The sequence below is a fragment of the Schistocerca serialis genome, chromosome 4, assembly GCF_023864345.2.
Source record: "Schistocerca serialis cubense isolate TAMUIC-IGC-003099 chromosome 4, iqSchSeri2.2, whole genome shotgun sequence".
NCBI lineage: Eukaryota > Metazoa > Arthropoda > Insecta > Orthoptera > Acrididae > Schistocerca > Schistocerca serialis.
Genome location: NC_064641.1, coordinates 634,197,960 through 634,218,126, shown reverse-complemented (window position 1 = coordinate 634,218,126; position 20,167 = coordinate 634,197,960). Strand labels below are relative to the sequence as shown.

Genomic DNA, 20,167 nt, shown 5'->3' with positions numbered 1-20,167 from the left:
AATTGTCTCGCCAAGTACAAGGTTACTGTAGGTAACATGTTAGTTCAGTTGGGGGGGGGATGGAGCAGCATCCATTTCCTGCACAAGAAAACATCCAAACATTCACCTAATATCATTTAGGAAGACCACAGAGAATGTAAAGTTTCATAGCCAGATGGGAATGTGAATCCCAGTTCTCCAGACCACAGATTTAATGTCTTTGTAATACAACCATCTCATTTGGCGGGAAAACTGCAGGAGACTCCAAAGGGAAGCAGTTGTTCCTGCTTTCTGTCTATAGATACACATTTCTGTGCTAAGCCTAAATTTTTGGGTTTTCACACAACTTTAAATGATAATGAGACAGTAATGAGAAATGTTCAACATCAGGAATCAGAGTAAAAACACTAATACTGTAGCACTCATTAACAACTTGCATTTCCACATACCATTTAAAGAGAAATATTCACAGAACGAAGCTTTTTAAAAACCAATTCTCACATAACTGAAATACTTAATTCACCTACATAAATTAAAAAATAATAATTCTTAAAATTCAAAATATTTCAACATGTATATCTTTTTATTGTTTAGATATAATAATTGTTTGTATACTGACATGATTAATACTGGTTCAGGTAAAACCTGTAACATAGTAAGCAAACTAAAAACGCGTAACAGGGAAGCACATATGATCACATTTATTATACAAAGCTTTAATTACATCTGCAAGTAACACCTGTAACATAATATTAACTTCCACTTCTTCACTATTACGTAGGATAAGGCCTTTGCTTCTTTTGGTAAGTTTTGTGGCTGTTTAATATTCTAGATGCTGGAGAACCACATTTCATTCTGGATCAATGAATTTTGCTAATTTTCTAACTGTCTCTCTATTAGAGTGCATATAGGCCTTTGCTTCCCATAACATATTCATCAACTTCTCATTACTTTTTTCATCCATTGATATATCTTCAGATAGTTGTGGACTGAATCTGAAGTATGGTACACCAATGCTGGAACACCAAGCCCTGGCTCTGTCGACAACGCGCCCATCACTGGCTGTGGCCTGTACAAACAAAAAAACAAATTGCTATTATTAGATACTTGTCAAATGTCAATTTATTTTACATGTATTAACAAATTTGGACACGAGAGCCATTAATCTGCAAATTCTACTAAATATTTTGAAGTTATGCTGCAAAAGCATGTACTTAATTAGAAAGACCATGGAAGAAAGCAATTTTGACTCTTCTATCACTTTCCTGTACATGTTTGAAATCACATGATTAATATCTATTCAGCTATGATTAAAAATAAAAAAAAAAACAAAGCCATAATATACGAGGGTTATTCCAAAAGTAAGGTCCGATTTGCCATAACTATTGAAATTTGGCGCCAATGACAAAACACGCATGCGCGCCGACTCCCGGCAAGCCTTGCGCGTCAAACGCCGCCATTCGCTTTGTTACTGTTGCTGAGTGTAGTTCACAGTGTCACTTTACAATGTTTAAGACAATTGATCAGCCCGCCGATTGTGAAGTAAGGGCAGTGATACGGTTTTTGTCTGCAAGAAACAATTCAGCGGCGGAAATCCATCGGCAGATTACTGAAGTGTACGGTCCTAACATAATGAGCGACAGTAAAGTGCGCAAGTGGGTGCGAGCTTTTAATGAAGGACGGGATAATGTGCACGATGAACCACGGTGTGGCCGACCATCAGTGATTTCAGACGATTTGGTCAATGCGGTTGACAAAAAAATTCGTGAAGATCGCCGATTCACTATTACAGACGTAGACATGCATTTTCCGAATGTGAGTAGAACAACTTTGTACAGAATTGTGTCTGAACATTTGAAGTTTCACAAATTGTGTGCCCGTTGGGTTCCCAGGCTGCTTACTGAGCCCCAACGAATGAAAAGAATGGCTTTTGCTCTTGATTTTTTGGAGCGATATCATAAGGAAGGTGACAGTCTTTTAGACAATGTTGTCACAGGGGATGAGACATGGGTTTCTCACATCACTCCAGAGTCTAAACGTCAGTCAATGCAATGGCGTCACACATCATCGCCAGTCAAGGTCAAGGCAAAGCAGACAATCTCAACACGTAAGGTTATGGCGACTGTGTTCTGGGATAGACGTGGAGTATTGTTAGTCGACTTTATGGAGAGAGGAACAACGATTAATAAAGCCGCCTACTGCGCTACCCTCACTAAACTTCGACGTGCAATCCAGAATAAGCGACGTGGTCTTTTGTCGTCTGGAATCTTGTTGTTGCATGACAATGCCAGACCCCACACTGCAAATGAAACACAAGCTCTGATCAAGAAATTTGGATGGGAACAGATGGACCATCCTCCTTACAGTCCGGACCTGGCGCCAAGTGATTTCCACCTGTTCCGTTACTTAAAGGAGTTTCTCGGCGGCAAGCGCTTCGACACAGATGATGAAGTGAAAGAAGCAGTTAAGGACTGGTTATCGTCACAGGCGGCCGATTTCTATAACATGGGCATTCAAAAGCTTGTTGAACGATGTGACAAATGTTTAAATAAGTATGGAAGTTATGTAGAAAAATAGATAAAGATGTAAGGAATGTAAATAAAACAATTGTTTTGAAAAAACATTTTAGTTTTGATTTTTTTTTATAACCGGACCTTACTTTTGGAATAACCCTCGTAAATACATATCTTTATTTAAAATTAGGATCCAAACACACAATGACTCAAGCTTATTAACATAATTACAAGATGCCTCATCACACACAAAATGAAATGTGCTACAAATATCCTTATAAAAAACTGTAAAAATAAAAATGAGAAAAATAATCAATTCATGATTTATTGATTGATTGGTTTCAGTGTGTACAACATAGAAGTTATTACTAATCTTTATAGGATAAGTAAGCTTTTCTTTTTTTTTTTTTAAAAAAAAAAAAGCTTCATTTGAAGTGGTAAATAATGACGATAACCACGAGATAAAATTCCCATCATCTAAACATTCAATAATAATAATAGAATTTCAAAATGTACATCAAACATGTGGGGCTGGCTGGTCCGCATTTCAATTACATGGCAAAAGGCGTGCCACTCAAGCACTTTAAAACCTTAGGCGCCCTCCCTTGGAAAGAGTGATAGAAACCCCCTTCATGAATAAATTGTAAAACCAGGTCTGCAAAACCATAAAACCAGGTCAGCCATGGCTAGGTTAGGAATGTGTGGACAACTGTCAAATGGGCACCACATCAACAGTGAGGCAGATCCTTGTGACAGACGTCATGATCATCAGTCAGTATGGTCAATGTGCAGCCAGCAAAGGACAATGAGGGTCCTTGCGATAGGTCCCTGTGGAAGACCTCCACAAATTCGTGGTCTCATTTACTGACCGTAGTATGCCACTCTGTATTCCAAATCCTTAGAATTTGATGGGATAATACCGATCAAAGATCTGGAGCTAGCACACAGATCTCAAGAGGGGGCTTGCTGTTAGCCAATTTGGCAGCCTGTCAGCAAGTTCATTCCTTGGGATCCCAAAATTACCCAGGGTCCAGGCAAAGACCACTGAGCATCCACATTGTTTGAGGACAAAGAGGGAATCCTGGATATTCAGGATCAAGAGCCAGTAAACAGCTCAAGGAGTTGTTACATTGAGGAAGGACTCACCAGTGCAGGAACAGATACGCTCAAGGGCATGTGTGATAGTGAACAACACCGCAGTGAGAACACCACAACCGTCCGGCAAGAAGTGTTAACATAAGCAAAGCCAGTGTGACCGGTAACCTACAAGCCATCAGTATAGACTACTTCAGAGCGCTGAAACACACCGAGAAGGGAGAAGAATTGGCCACTGGAGGGCCTCAGGCAGACATCGTGATAGGTCAAGACAGAGCCGTGGATGGGAGATGCACCTTGGAGGTGTACGTGACTGGGCCTGGAGAAGAGGTGGAAGAGTGGAGAGCTGGAGTCCTGAAAACAAGAGACAGGATGCAGACAGTGATCTTATCCCAGACCTGCGCTGCCACTGCAGGAGGCAGATATCCATATATGAAAAGGGGAGATGGCAGTTTGGGTAATCTGGGGAGATCAGATGCGTAATACATGAGCAATCAACTGTTGTTGGCGCAGAACCCGCAGCGGTGGCACCTCTGCCTCCACTAGGAGTCTGATCACAGGGCTACCTCAAAAGAAACCAGTTGCCATTCACCCCACAATATTGATGGGACTGGGCCAATGATTTGTAGAGCCATAGCAGAGTGCTGTGTTCATGACCCAGGTGCTATTGCTGAGGCATCGAAGAGCACTGAAGTGCAACCGATATCTGGCTGGGGATGCGCTATACGGAAATGACAGAAGTGCATAACGCAAGTCTTGGCAGCCAAAAATTAGAAGCCATGAATAAGAGCCCAAGATTGCACTCTGTGTATTACTCCCTTCAGTCTGCATTCACTAATGCCCATAGTGGACAAACAAAAATAAATGCAAGTTGTTAGCATACAAATACAGGGACACACTAGGTCTCATAGCTGCCACCAGACCACTAATAGCCACTAAAAATAAAAGGACACTCAAAACATGATGCTGCTGCAGAACCCCATCCTCCTGCTGATGGGAGGTGGTATGGGAGGCCCCAAACTGTACCTGAAAAGTGTGACAAGAGAGAAAGTTCTAGATAAAATTGGAAAGGGGGGGCAGGCCATAGAGGTCCCATTCAAGAAAGGTGGCAAGGATTTGGTGGCACCATGTGGTATCAAAAGTTTTATCCAGATCAAAGAAGACTACAGGCCTAAGCCGTTCGGATAGCAGATGGCAGGTGGACTAAATTATCTGCAGTAGAATGGCCTCAGTGAAAACCATACTGGGTCAAAGCCAAAATGCCCAAAGATCCAATACAGCTTTTGACTCACCATACATTCAAGTAACTTGGAGAGGGCATCGGTTAAAGTGATTGGACAATAGCTCTCCATCTAAAGAGACTGTTTACGCAGTTTCGAAACTGCAGTAATGACACTTTCTCGCTACTGGGAAGAGTACGTCACACGTCTGGCTCCAAGTAAAAGGTTTTTTGCCCTGGAGACCCTGAAGATGTGGGCTCCTAGAGGGAGCCCTGTCCTGGCAGGTGCCAGAAAAGATGGTTTCTTCTCCAGCCGAGAAGAAGGAGCAGGCCCGTGAACAGTGGGATTGGGAACTGCATGGGAGAAGAAAAGGAAGGGGGACATGGTGGGGGTAAAGAGGAAAGACGAAGAGGAAAGAATGCAACATAAGCAAAGGTAGAAGTTAGAGATACCAGTGGAGATGGTCAAATTTCTGTCACACCTGAAAGTAGGACAGATGATCAAGAATTTTCGGAATTCCTGAATCTTCCTTTCCTTTTTAAAGCTGGGACAATCTGGCAACCAAAGAGAATGCGGGCCAGACCAGTTCATGCACTTGGGCAGTGTGATGCAAGGACTCCCCACACAGTCGCCACAAATAGGAGTCACATCACATCATGAAGAAATGTGAGCAAAATGGAGACACCAGAAACAGTGCAAGGGTGGTTGGAGATTGGTCTTCACACTGCAATAGTAACACATAACTTAGCTTTTTCCGGAAGGGCATCCCTTTCAAAAGCTAGGATGAAAGTATTGGTATAAACACAACTGTCCTTAGGATTAAATAAATGCTACGCTATGACAGATTAGTCTAGTCCCAAGTTCATCAGATTGAAGGAGGAGGTCGCTGTGGAAAATAATTCCCTGAACTATATTTAAGGACTGGTGAGGAGTAATGCTCACTGGGATGTCTCCTAAGCACTCACAAGCACAAAGGGAAGCTGACTGATTGCCAGAAGAGGTTTTAATCAGTAGGGAACCAGATCCCATCTTGCTAAGGGAGTCAGCTTCACCAAACTTATCTTCAATGTGTTCTAAAAAGAAAGAGTAGTTTGGTAGCAGTGAAAATTTCCCTATCTCTCCTGGAACAAACCAAGTAATAGTGGGACCTGGCCCTCTCCCCAGGGAGTGGCCAGGGAGTAGAAGGCCGAGGAAGCAAAGGTAGGAGCAGAGAGAGAACCGTTTCTATCTAAAGAGATGGCCACATATGACCGGTCAGTAGTGTGGAACTTAGCATGCATGACTTGCAGGTATCAGAAGTAGAGATCAATGCCCACAGGCTGGATGATGATCTGATTGTGAAGATCCTAGGCATCTACACTCCTGGAAATGGAAAAAAGAACACATTGACACCGGTGTGTCAGACCCACCATACTTGCTCCGGACACTGCGAGAGGGCTGTACAAGCAATGATCACACGCACGGCACAGCGGACACACCAGGAACCGCGGTGTTGGCCGTCGAATGGCGCTAGCTGCGCAGCATTTGTGCACCGCCGCCGTCAGTGTCAGCCAGTTTGCCGTGGCATACGGAGCTCCATCGCAGTCTTTAACACTGGTAGCATGCCGCGACAGCGTGGACGTGAACCGTATGTGCAGTTGACGGACTTTGAGCGAGGGCGTATAGTGGGCATGCGGGAGGCCGGGTGGACGTACCGCCGAATTGCTCAACACGTGGGGCGTGAGGTCTCCACAGTACATCGATGTTGTCACCAGTGGTCGGCGGAAGGTGCACGTGCCCGTCGACCTGGGACCGGACCGCAGCGACGCACGGATGCACGGCAAGACCGTAGGATCCTACGCAGTGCCGTAGGGGACCGCACCGCCACTTCCCAGCAAATTAGGGACACTGTTGCTCCTGGGGTATCGGCGAGGACCATTCGCAACCGTCTCCATGAAGCTGGGCTACGGTCCCACACACCGTTAGGCCGTCTTCCGCTCACGCCCCAACATCGTGCAGCCCGCCTCCAGTGGTGTCACGACAGGCGTGAATGGAGGGACGAATGGAGACGTGTCGTCTTCAGCGATGAGAGTCGCTTCTGCCTTGGTGCCAATGATGGTCGTATGCGTGTTTGGCGCCGTGCAGGTGAGCGCCACAATCAGGACTGCATACGACCGAGGCACACAGGGCCAACACCCGGCATCATGGTGTGGGGAGCAATCTCCTACACTGGCCGTACACCACTGGTGATCGTCGAGGGGACACTGAATAGTGCACGGTACATCCAAACCGTCATCGAACCCATCGTTCTACCATTCCTACACTGGCAAGGGAACTTGCTGTTCCAACAGGACAATGCACGTCTGCATGTATCCCGTGCCACCCAACGTGCTCTAGAAGGTGTAAGTCAACTACCCTGGCCAGCAAGGTCTCCGGATCTGTCCCCCATTGAGCATGTTTGGGACTGGATGAAGCGTCATATCACGCGGTCTGCACGTCCAGCACGAACGCTGGTCCAACTGAGGCGCCAGGTGGAAATGGCATGGCAAGCCGTTCCACAGGACTACATCCAGCATCTCTACGATCGTCTCCATGGGAGAATAGCAGCCTGCATTGCTGCGAAAGGTGGATATACACTGTGCTAGTGCCGACATTGTGCATGCTCTGTTGCCTGTGTCTATGTGCCTGTGGTTCTGTCAGTGTGATCATGTGATGTATCTGACCCCAGGAATGTGTCAATAAAGTTTCCCCTTCCTGGGACAATGAATTCACGGTGTTCTTATTTCAATTTCCAGGAGTGTAGATGGATCATAAATGGACATGGCACCAGCACATGAATAAGTTAACCAAGAAGTTTAGTTATGCCTGCCTGCACTTCAAGTGTCTTTCTGTGTTGATCTCGAGATGGGATTTCTAGTATCCTTTGCACACTTTCATCTAATTCTAATAATCTTCTGCTGCAATGCAAAAAGGATATTTTCTAAAAATGATAACCAAGCAGCTTGTTGAACCCTCTTTATGGACCTAACATTCATTGCATGCCAATACATATTCTCCTCAATGGCATTTGTTGTTAAACATGAAGTGAACTAGTGAACTTAGGTTGAACTGTTTGAGTTTCAACAACATTCAAGAAGCACAAACAATTTCCATAAAACTATGCATCACTCTCTAGAGATGAAAGATCTAGTGCAAAAGTATAGAGCAGATTACTGGCAGAAGTCAGCAGGAAATTATGAATCCCAGATACTCGCAAGTAAAGTAATAGCACAGCTTATTTGCCACTCATACAACTTAATAGAATATCTGGACTCAGGGATATAAATTCCCCATGTCTCTGATGTTTAATATAAATTGATATGGACTTTTCCAGTATACAGACACCTTATTGTGGTCTGTATTAAGTCACATAAATGCTTTGTCTGCACTATCTGATAAAAACATTTTTTTAAAAGTAGGTGCTTCCTCCTAATATGCGTAAATATGCATGAACCACGGACATGGTACAGTCAGTTGGCTTGCATGCCTGAACAATGCAGGTAGCAATACTACTGGTCAAGCACACTGGAAGATGTGGGTAAAGAGACCAGGCTAATTTCTTGTAAATACCTTTTTACCATCACTCGTCTTAGAGTAGCATGGAAAGTGGTGAGGTTTTCTGCTATAAAAGTATTTGACCGTCTGCCCAGTGATACAAAGTATTTAATGGAAAACGAAATTCACTTGAAATGCTAAACAAAGTCATATCTGATTGACTACTCTTTCTATTCTACTCCATAGAAGAATGGAGAGAGAGAGAGAGAGAGAGAGAGAGAGAGAGAGAGAGAGAGAGAGAGAGAGAGGGAGACTGAACATATTTAGGTATATGTAAAAAAATAAACATGAAAAATTAAAGAAAGTTTAAGGAATCATGAAAATGGTCAACACGTTGGGATTATTGACTGTTTGTATCTTGTAACTTTTACTGTGAAAATCGTCAGCATGTTTGGATTACTGGCTGACAGTGCCTTGTAACATTAGGCAAAACAACTAGCTATATAGTTAATGCATACATCTTAAAGCAAGGAAAAATTACAGCCATTACATTTTCCAAGGACCTGTGTTACTACTGTGTGGCTTAATGATGATGGAATTCTCTTGGGTAAAATATTCTTGAGGTGAAATAATGCTCCATTTGGCTCTCCATGTGGATGTTGTGAGGAAAACACATACTCTCAGGGGCACTCTGGAATGCTCTCTGTGTGAGGCACCTCTGGGCAACTCAGTGGCTATAAATAGCTCTGTTACCGATAATCCAGTCTGTCAATGTTGGTTAACTGTTGCAATAATTCGTATTGATACTACTACTTCCGATGGAGGCTACAATTTACAAGTCTATTTTGGATGTAAATACTGAGTATAACATGAACGTCAGTTCGTCCGTTTTGGTTGATGTGTTGAAAAGACAGACTGTTTTTTGAGGAGGTCGTTTTGATTTTACTTTCTCTGTTACTGATAATCCAGTCGGTCAATGTTGGTTAACTGTTGCAATAATTCATATTGATACTACTACTAAGTCTACAGCAACGTCTTTGGAGCAGATACCTCCTCATGATGTTATCGGTTATCGGACGTTCATGTTCACTATGTCTCAAGTTCGTGGTGTTGGAGAAACATCGACAAATTTCTTTATTGCTAAACCTTTGTGTGTTAGGACCTGTAGGTCTTGTAAACTTTCTCATGATGATAATATTTGTGTGTCTGTGCGTGGCAGAGGGGTTGATATGAAATTTAAAATAGTTGGCGATATGACTGTATATAATAGTATGTAATAAAGTGGTGGTACATGCTCTGAACTGTTGACATAGAGCTGTATCCTTTTTTTAAAAAAATAAAAAAATAATAATCATCTACACATTGATCTTGCCAAAAGCCGAGAAGCGATTCTTCATAGCAACCAAATTTGGACGCACATGCTGGAAAAGCATATCAGCTTCCTATTTAAGAAATGGCAGCAGCACAGGGCTAACAGCCTGTGTAATGTAGTGGGCACTGGTTACTTTACTCTCCACAAACACCAAATGTGACTGCAATTTGTATCTAGCTGAAATGTAAGTCTAGGATGGATTCCAATGAAGGGCAACAAAATGCGGCATAGGATATGGTTGACATATCACTGTGTCGCAAGGGTGTCATGGATGACAACCAAAGAGGTTCTGCTATGAAAAGAAATGGCACCCCAGACATGTCTTTGCTGGTCATTGGGGCTCAGTTCAAAGTGGGACTGATTCCTGAAGACAATTCTGCTCCATTCAATCAGATTCCAGGTCGAATGTGCCTAACACCATTGAAAATGAGCTTGTTGGAGTACAGAGGTCAACAGTGGCTGGCACAAGGGGTGCCTTGGGCTCTGGCCCCTTCTGTCCTTTGAGTTCACTGAAGCACCAGTTGCATGTCTGATCAATGATAATGATGAATCCAGGGCTCTGAGTGTCTCTCTGATGATTGCTCAATCCTCACATTCTGTCATTTGCAGGTTCACTGCTTCCTTCCTGACATATTGTTCAGGCACCTGTCTGTGAGGCATAGTTACTGTCCAACTGCGTACACGAAATTAAATTTGCAAGCCTTTATGCCCTGGTGTTCACATGTCCCATTTACTATTCTTGCCATCTGTATGGTGAAATTGCGCTGTAGCATCACATGTTCATCAACCGGCTGCCACAGTTTACACTTTTGCATTTTCCATTGGTACCTGTAAGAATATAAATTTGTGACCAATTTGCCTAAACCTTTTGTGGGGTGTCATTTTGCCAGTGAGCACAGTCCTTTCAGGTGTTACTCCGTTACTCCCCCCCCCCCCCCCCCCCCCCCCAAGCAGTATGATCAGAAGTCTTTTCTGATGGCAATGGCACTTATATGGAGTGTAGCCTTGTTCAGAAGTGAAATGTGGGTGATAACAGTCCAGACAAGAAGAGAATAGAAGTTTTTGAAATGTGGGACTATAGGGGAATGATAAAGAGTACATGGGTTGTTGGACAACTAATGAAGAGGTTCTGAATCGAATCGGAGAGAAAAAAAAATTATGGCACTCGACTAAAAGAAGAGACTGTTTGATAGGGCACACCCTGACACACAAGGAATAATAATGAAAGGAATAATAATGAAAGGAAATAATAATGGCAGGAAACGTGAGGGGAGGGGCTAAAAACTGGAGAGGGAGACCAAGGCCAGACTACAGTAATCAGGATCAGATGGATGTAGGGTTACATTAGTTATGCACACCTGAAGAGGCTTACACAGGACAGACCAGCACAGAGAGCTGCACCACCCCAGTCTTTGGGCTGAAGACAACAACAATAAGATGGTGATAATTCTAATCTATCTTCCCAAACATTAAGAAATTATAGCTGTAACTGAACTGGTTTGTTGGACTACACTCACCTTAACTTTGTGAAAGAATCCAGGGGGTATGGCTGAAAGTAACTTGGGTCTGCTTATAGAGAAAACAAAACACAAAATCTAGGTACCTCTGCATCCCTGTTATGGCCCAGATGACACAACTCTTTCACCAGGTGTGGAACAAATATGTCTGAACATTATTTTGAATCTTCATAAGCACCCTTCTCAGTTTATGAGCCATTCCTGAATATATTTCCCAAACAGGTATACTGTGGGACCTTTACTATACTGCTTTTGCCTGTGAATTTTATTCCATGTACTGTAAGCAAATTAAGAATGAAATGAAAAGAAATAAGATTGTGGGAAACATTTAATTTTAAGACAGAGAGTACTGTTAACATCCTGTCAAAACTGAGGTGTGGAAATCCAGGCAAGCTGCATAGGGAAACAGGACACTGTATAAAATTTGTGACTGTACCAACATAAATATATTTTCCAGTCATAACCATCACCTTGTGACGATTGATATTATACTGCATGTCCCGTAATTTTGTCTGAAACATATTCAATTCAAACTCAGCAATAATTTTATACTCTACTTTCTTTTTGATGTTTCTTGGTGGCTCAGTGTTAAAGTGCCAGACTACAACTCCAAAGGTTCTGGATTTGACTCCTAGTCCTTCCTAGGATTTTAACCTGTCACTTATAACTTCATTCACCTCTGGCAATATTTGTGATGTGAAAAATGCCAATTTGCACAATGATTTGGAGTCAACTTTAAACCGTACATCCTCCAACAGCTGGCTGGATATGTGAGCTTAAAGGCCTGAGGAAGACAACAGCACACCAGATCTGACAGGACCATGCCTAGTAAGCCACTGTGGTGTTCAAAACAACTTGTGGGTTGATGGCAGCTTTACTACCCTCCTTTTATTAACTACACATGCTCTTAAATCATTTACAAGTTCTACTCCCTTTTACAGTGCCTCACATGTACAATGATGTTTGAGTACTGCATTGAGAGTCCACATTCATTTTGATTTTGATACCAAAAGGGCAGACAAAATCTTTCAAGATATATGTTAACACAAGCTATAAAAACACAGCTTTAAATATTGCACTTTGTTAGCATACATCAAAACTTTCATACTCCAAAAAAGGGATATATAGAGCAGACATAATGCAGGCAAAGTTGAACATTTAATTTCTGCGCATGCACAGAAGTTTATCTATTTTCTCTCCATCTTGCCTGGTTTCAATATCATCAAACCATATGCATTGGAACAGGGACCAGTGCAAGGGTGAAATATTTCAATTTCAAAACCACTAGTGTCCTACAGACCTTTTAGCTTTATAAGTCCAGAACAGTACAAAACTAGTCAAAATCAGTAAAATAACAAAAGTTTTAACTTCAGCCACATGTTTCTCTTTGGTGTTTCATTTCCAGACAAAATTGCCCAACACTTCTTATGCACACATTAGTACAACACATATTCTTTTGAACATACCTTCATCAAAACACAAAAGGAAGCACTCTAATATCGATTTCACAATTCTGGCTGCACCTCTTGCATTTGGTATATAAATGATAGAATTTTGAGGTTGTGTTCTTACATTTCTTCATGGAGGGTTCTTTGTTCATTTGTCTTTCCTAAGTAGAAATTGTTATTTTCAAAACTTATTTCATTGTCATCAGCATCCATCTCTGTATCAGTTTCATGTTTCCATTTTGCACTCATCAGACGATTCTGAATCAAATTTATCATACAATTCTTCTGTTTTGACTTCTTCGAGTGAGCTCTGTATTCTCTTTCGTTTTCTTCATAAGCACAAATACTGTAAAATGAGCTTGCATCATACAGTGACGAAAAGCAAAGTGACAACAAGATATTTATTTCACTTGGAAAGTAGTTAAAATTGCAGTATTAGACAACAATGGGCTCAATTAAAATGACAACATTGAAACTGCTGTAAAATTTAAAAAACTGACACTGGGTATTATTTTGATTTTTGTTACACTAGAACTGTCTCAGTGTGTTCTAAACACTCCACTGTATGTTTTCGAAGAACTATGGTAACAGAAACTTAGTGTATCTACAGGGCTATTACAAATGATTGAAGCGATTTCATAAATTCACTGTAGCTCCATTCATTGACATATGGTCACGACACACTACAGATACGTAGAAAAACTCATAAAGTTTTGTTCGGCTGAAGCCGCACTTCAAGTTTCTGCCGCCAGAGCACTCGAGAGCGCAGTGAGACAAAATGGCGACAGGAGCCGAGAAAGCGTATGTCGTGCTTGAAATGCACTCTCATCAGTCAGTCATAACAGTACAACTACACTTCACGTAGCTCGCGGAAGTCGACGAATAAAGCAAGCAGGGAGCTAAACGTACCACAGGATGGTGCTCCACCGCACTTCCATCATGATGTTCAGCATTTCTTAAACAGGTGATTGGAAAACCGATGGATCGGTCGTGGTGGAGATCATGATCAGCAATTCATGTCATGGCCTCCACGCTCTCCCGACTTGACCCCGTGCAATTTATTTCTGTGGGGTAATGTGAAAGATTCAGTGTTTAAACCTCCTCTACCAAGAAACGTGCCAGAACTGCGAGCTCGCATCAACGATGCTTTCGAACTCATTGATGGGGACATGCTGCGCCGAGTGTGGGAGGAACTTGATTATCGGGTTGATGTCTGCCAAATCACTAAAGGGGCACATATCGAACATTTGTGAATGCCTAAAAAACTTTTTGAGTTTTTGTATGTGTGTGCAAAGCATTGTGAAAATATCTCAAATAATAAAGTTATTGTAGAGCTGTGAAATCGCTTCAATCATTTGTAATAACCCTGTAATTTAATTTTTTACATAATTGTTAGATAGAGAGCTAACAAGAGTTTCAGACAATTACGAAAATTTAAACTAATAATATAAGTAATTTCTAATGTGTGGAGTGTTCACAGCAGACTGTGTCAGAACTACAGGGTTAAGTATTGTATAATTTAATGAGTGTACCCAAACTCTGTCCCTAAACACAAGGAGTTTGTAATGAAATACACAAAGTATGGTGTTCATTCAACATATTTTCAGTGATCACTGGCCACAGAATTAACTGGTATAATTTAAGAGTTTCATCAGTAATTCTGTTCTTTAATAAATGAATAATGGGAGGACTTGAACCATTGCACCTAAATCTACATAGTTTTCTTATTTTTCCTTTTCTTATTAAGATCATGAAGCCAATTCTCTCTGCAGATTTGGATTGTAGAAGCACTTCAAACTGTTAACACTCAGACTTTCCCGAGAAGTTGCTGATGTGTGTCCACGACACTTTGTCATTGTAATACTACTTATGAGGGTACATTTCATTCTGTTCATTAAAGGCATATTTCATATTCATTTTGGGAAATGATAAGCACACTGATGTGTCTCCAAAAGCCACCACCATCATCGTCGTCGAAGGAAAAAGGTCATGAACATAATTTTAACTGTCCTCCCTCCCCCCATATATTCTGATAAAAATAGATGTATATTTCTCTTGTTTAGGAAACATCATATTTTCATTATATAACCTAAATGATAAAAGTTAGTATGAAACTGCCAAGACAGCACAACATGTAAGCCTGATGGCGATATCCTTCAAATGTACATCTTGACAAATAACATTTGTAAAGTAAAGAAAGTTCATTGGTACAGTTATAGTCACAGCCACGTGCCTCAACACACCCAATTTCCCATTATGGTTGAAAGAAAGATGATACCTTTTCTGAGTAAAAGTGTGATCTTGGTCTTCAACTGTACTGATTTTTGGAGGTTGCAGTATAATATAAATATGGAGCTGGAACTTTTATTGAAAAATATACTTTAAAATATTGGTAAAGTATGTTAATACCCAGAAAATTATCTTGAGGCAATTTTGTTCCTTTATCATATACACCATAATTAGCATCCACCATTACCAGTGCATGACATCTGCAGACTAGAAGCACTCTGATCATCTCTTCGCGAGAGTGATACAATAAACAAAATGTTCATATATTTGTCATTAAATTGATAGTCTACATTTAAAAAATACATCACCTGATCAACAAGTAGCATTCCTAAAGCAGAAATACCACAGGCCAACTTTGCAGCATCCCAAAGACTCTCTGGACGAAATACATCTACTTCCTTAAGCTGCAAATATAAAGAAAACTGACTATATAAATTTACCTTAAATAAGTGCATACTTATCAGAAGATGATTTTTATTAGTCACAATAAAATATTATCTCTCAGATGAGACTAATTTGGAGAAACACCACGCTCACTACATAAAATTTTATTAGATATTTAACCGTCACACACTTTTTTTTACACAAACAGTATCATTCTTTGAAAAACAATAATAGAGAAATTTTCTGGGGCATCAAAGAATTACATTAGTCAAAACACTTAGAAGGTTGGTCAAATTATCCTTTCATATTATTACTTTTTTTCAGGAAAAAGGGAGTGGGGTGGAGGAGGAGGAGGAAGTGACTGCCTGATCCTTATTACTATGAGAAGAAAAAAAGACCATAATGCTCACTTCAACTTGCTAATTAGATGTCTGATGGATGAGTTAGATATTTCTCAAATATGTTAGCTCTTTGAGTCATTTTGTAGTGCTAATGTCTTTTTCAATGCAAGTAAACATTGTGCAGTGTCTCAGCAATACAGATTACTAGTACCTGTTGCAACCAAGCCACAGAATTGTCATGGATCACAAATCTATGACTGTTAGCTCACTTTCAGACAAGGAGAAAAACAGGAAAAGTTTAACCATAAGCAACAAAATTTCCGTCACAGTATGCAGTAGAATGCTATAACTGTTGTGGCCATCACAAACAAGAAGAAGATGCAAAGTAGTTTGGTTACTGTTTGGAGTAGAACAAAATGCATGTAAATTACAAGACAAATGCTTGGAAAAAAAAGTAACAAAACAGCCAACAAATAAAAATGTTAAAGAAGGTATTCTTAAAAACTGTACAAAAATGTATGAAGAGCAGAAAATAAGAAATATTTGTGGTCAGTTTGATAGAATTAGTATCAGGGATAAGTTATATGCTCTCTCCTAATAGTCTGGGCAGGAACAGTGAATGTAAAAAAAAAGTAGTGGTCAAAATCAAACAACTGACTGTCTTCTCATAAGCAAACTAGGTACAATCCTCCACTAAAATGTGAAGCACATGAAGCTGTCACACACAGGTGAGTCCTCTCACTTGACAAGGCACCCATACATTAAAGGGCAGCACACAGTCCGAAATCACAATAACAGCACTTAATTTTACTTTTGTGTCTGAAAGGAGTTATGTAAGGGTTGGGTTGTTCGTTTCACATACTGTACCCCCAATTTCAGCCATTCTTCCTCCTACTGATACTTCATTGTGTCCATGACATACACACTCACTTGCCGTACCAGATACCTCATTTCCCTGAATATACAAATTATCCAGCAGAATGACACTTCAGTCTTCCACACACTCTATATTTGCTTCTCTGTGAACAGATACACTACATAGCTTGAAGGTTATTCAGAGCATGGGAACTAATGAGAAATTTTCAGCTCAGTGACATCATAAGCTCCACTATCATTAAAATGTTTTGCATTATACATATTGATTTTTTTTGGTGAGAGTCTTGAAACTATATTCAGATTATATAGCTGAGCAGTCAAGTAATAGAATCATTTCAATCCATCAGTGCATACTATCATATGGTTAAATCACTTAAATAAAATTTGACAGAACATAATCCTCCAACTCATGGGTGTATCAGTTAGAGGACTATGTTGTGTCAGATTGTATGAATGATTGGTCGTCTCACTAATGAAGTAGTCTTTTGATACGTTATGAGAATAAAGTAGCTAATTTCAATTATAAAATGTGTAACTGCAAATCTTTCCCACACACTACATACACGCAAACACCACCTTCTTCAGTTCACTTTGAAAGAAGCAGCTAGTGGCAAACTAGGCATGGGGTCAAAGACAGCTTTGATGGTTTTAAAATATCAATGCATGAAAAAGAAGTCCTAAAAATACATTCCACTGCACAGTTCCTCATATACACTTCCGAATTCAAAATATATTGAGCTCCCTCAATAAGAAGGATGGTGAACAGTTTCACTTTCCCAAAGAACTGCCATTTACCAAAACCTTGCAGTACTATGGCATTGTTTGTATGACTATCATTCAAAGACAACCTATCAAAATTCATTCCCTGGAGAGCAATGTGTGGTAAAAGAAATCTTTCACTAAGAAACTGACAACAAGCTGTATACTTCAAACACACTGCAGATACACTGCACGGAAGCAAGAGTAGCTCACCAGCCTTAACACAGAGCATTCCATGGAAAGTGTTCTCCTTTCAGAGTGAATAAAATTGAAAAAGATTTTGGTAGGACTGCTACATGAAGCACATACTGGGCACCTATAATCCTGATGGTATGTCTTGGATGCAGTAACAATATGTTCCTTATCAAATGTGAAATCCAAAAATCTGACAGACTTTTCAAAACAGAATTGTTTCTGACTTCCTTGGTTCATGGGGCTTTAAAAAAAGGAACCTTACTGTGTGAGAGGGAGGGTACTCTGTGTACCACTGTCACTTCCCTCTTCCCTGTTCCAGTCGCAAATGGTTCATGGGAAGAATGATTGTTGGTAAGTCTCCATACGAGCTCTAATCTCTCTTATTTTAACTTCATGACCTATTCATAGGATATAAGTAGGAGAAACTCAGCTTGCCCTTTTCTCACATGGTATCTGGCACACTATGGATGAAGGATTCCATATTCCTGAATTTCTGAAAAGCGTTTGACACACTGCCGAACAACAGATTTGACAAAGATATGAGCACACATAATAGGTTCCCAAATATATGAGTGGCTCAAAGACTTCTTAAGTAACAGAACCCAGAATGTTGTCCTCAACAGCGAGTGCTCATCAGAGACAAGGGTATTGTCACGAGTGCTTCAGCAAAGTGTGATAGGACTGCTATTATTCTCTATAAATGTAAATGATCTGGTAGACAGTGTGAGCAGTAATTTACAGCTGTTTGCTGATAATGCTGTGATGTACAGGAAGGTGTTGTTAAATGACTGTAGCATGATACAATACAACTTAGACAAAAATTTATTAATTCCTATATCTTCACCAGTTTGTTTTTATAAGGGGTAGTGGGCCGACGTTTGATTAGATCCGTCACACCAGTATTGTTTCAAAATGTGTATTTAAACTGTACATTAAAAAGTGTTATAAAAAGTTATTAGGAAAGCAAAGTTTATCCACACATTCATGATGACCACACCTGACTGTTCATCATTTCACTCGCGCCGAGATCTTGTATCAAGAGGTTTGGAGCAGACGAGGAATTTGCGGGAGCAGCAGAGGAGCAAATCTGCATTGGAATTGTTATAATCAGGACTACGCACAATGAAATTAATGTGAAGCAGTACCGTATTTACTCGAATCTAAGCCGTATTTTTTTTCCGGTTTTTGTAATCCAAAAAACCACCTGCGGCTTAGAATCGAGTGCAAAGCCAGCGGAAATTCTGAAAAAAGTTGGTGGGTGCCGCCACAACTTACTTCTGCCGTCGAATATATGTAGCGCTACACAGGCATGCTTTGTAGACACAAAGATAAATACTGGCGCCAAAACCTCTGCGTCAGTAAATAAATTAAAAAAAAAAAAAAGGTGGAAGACGAGCTATTCCCAATGTACTACGAAAATCCGACTTGCAAGACTGTTTGGGATGTTTGTCAATATGGCCAACTCTACGTTCTGAATTTTTTCCTATTTGTGAGAAGAGATGGTAGTTATAATAGGGACTTTTATAAATTGTGAATCACATGCAGTATTCTCGTCACCATAAGAATAATACGCATATAAACATTTTGCCATATATTGTTTCATGTTTGCTGCTATCTCATTTAAATCCGGTCTGCCTAATAAACTACGAAACTAGAGTGAGACAACAGCAAACGCGGAAGAATATACATATCATGTCATGTTTATATTCGTATTATTCTTATGCTTAATAGTGATACAGTCAGAAATGAAGCACGGCAATTGACTAGATTTTTAAATCTAAGATGACTCTAATTTCTGTGTAGAATGTAATGTACTAAAGAGGCGCCTGCAAAGATTTTCAAACGGAGAAAAATTTTTGCTAAACTCTTGTTCAGAACATCTTCTATCATACGCAGTCTATTATTTGGTTCTTGTTGATCATTATCAAAGAAAGCAGCAGTGTAAGTAACAACAAATAGCAGTTTCTTGCCATTGTTTCGCTAATGAGACGATTCTTTTTTAAAAAAAAAAAAAAAAAAAAAAAAAAAAAAAAAAAAAAAAAAAAAAGCGGCGGTAGCGCGCACAAAAGCAAGCCATGCCGCGAGCGGCGACAGGCCGTAAACACGCACTATCAGAAAGCAACAAACAATGCATGACACAGTACAGTAACGCATTTTCAGCTTAGAGTGACGTAAACACCTTTAACAAAGAAAACTGCGCATATCAGATCAAAGAAAAATAGGCTATCAATTCAAACCAGACGAAGCACGTGGAAAAGGAAGGGTACCCGTATAAATACTGACGCATAGCAATGGCTACCTGGTAAAGCTTAACTGCTAATTTACGACTCGAACCAAACTACTGTAGCTGTATCGTCATTCATTCGACCTAAATTGTGTCTCATATTACAATGGACCAACTTTGTTTCGATTTGGAGATGCGGCCTATAATTTTTCTCTCCCCTTGAATTTTGAGTCTCAAATTTCAGGTGCGGCTTAGATTCGGGAAAATATTTTTTCCTTGATTTCGAGTCTCATTTTTCAGGTGCGGCTTAGATTCGAGTGCGGCTTAGATTCGAGTAAATACAGTATGTAGCTCAAATTATGAATATTGATCTTAAATGTACTGATATTGAAGGAAGGTCTGTTGATATTGGTACCAGTTAAAGTTCACCCAGGATACGTGT

General features: G+C 40.4%; 1 protein-coding gene across 4 annotated transcripts in view; it reads right to left on the bottom strand.

Annotated features, from left to right (window-relative positions):
- Window positions 1–665: 665 nt before the first annotated feature.
- Window positions 666–20,167, bottom strand: part of LOC126475471 (85/88 kDa calcium-independent phospholipase A2-like) — a 182,481-nt gene continuing 162,979 nt past the window's right edge. The window contains exons 11-13 of one of the 4 annotated variants that reach the window (XR_007586734.1): window positions 15,255–15,350; window positions 12,676–13,003; window positions 911–1,048 (exon numbers count right to left, since the gene is read on the bottom strand). Coding sequence is in view for 1 of the 4 variants with exons in the window: in XM_050103358.1 (XP_049959315.1) it covers window positions 830–1,048; window positions 15,255–15,350 (315 nt within the window). In the remaining 3 variants the exon portion in view is untranslated. Of the gene's footprint in view, window positions 1,049–11,295; window positions 11,487–12,675; window positions 13,004–15,254; window positions 15,351–20,167 lie in introns of all 4 variants that reach the window. The other 3 variants (XR_007586736.1, XR_007586735.1, XM_050103358.1) reach the window with 3 other exon arrangements.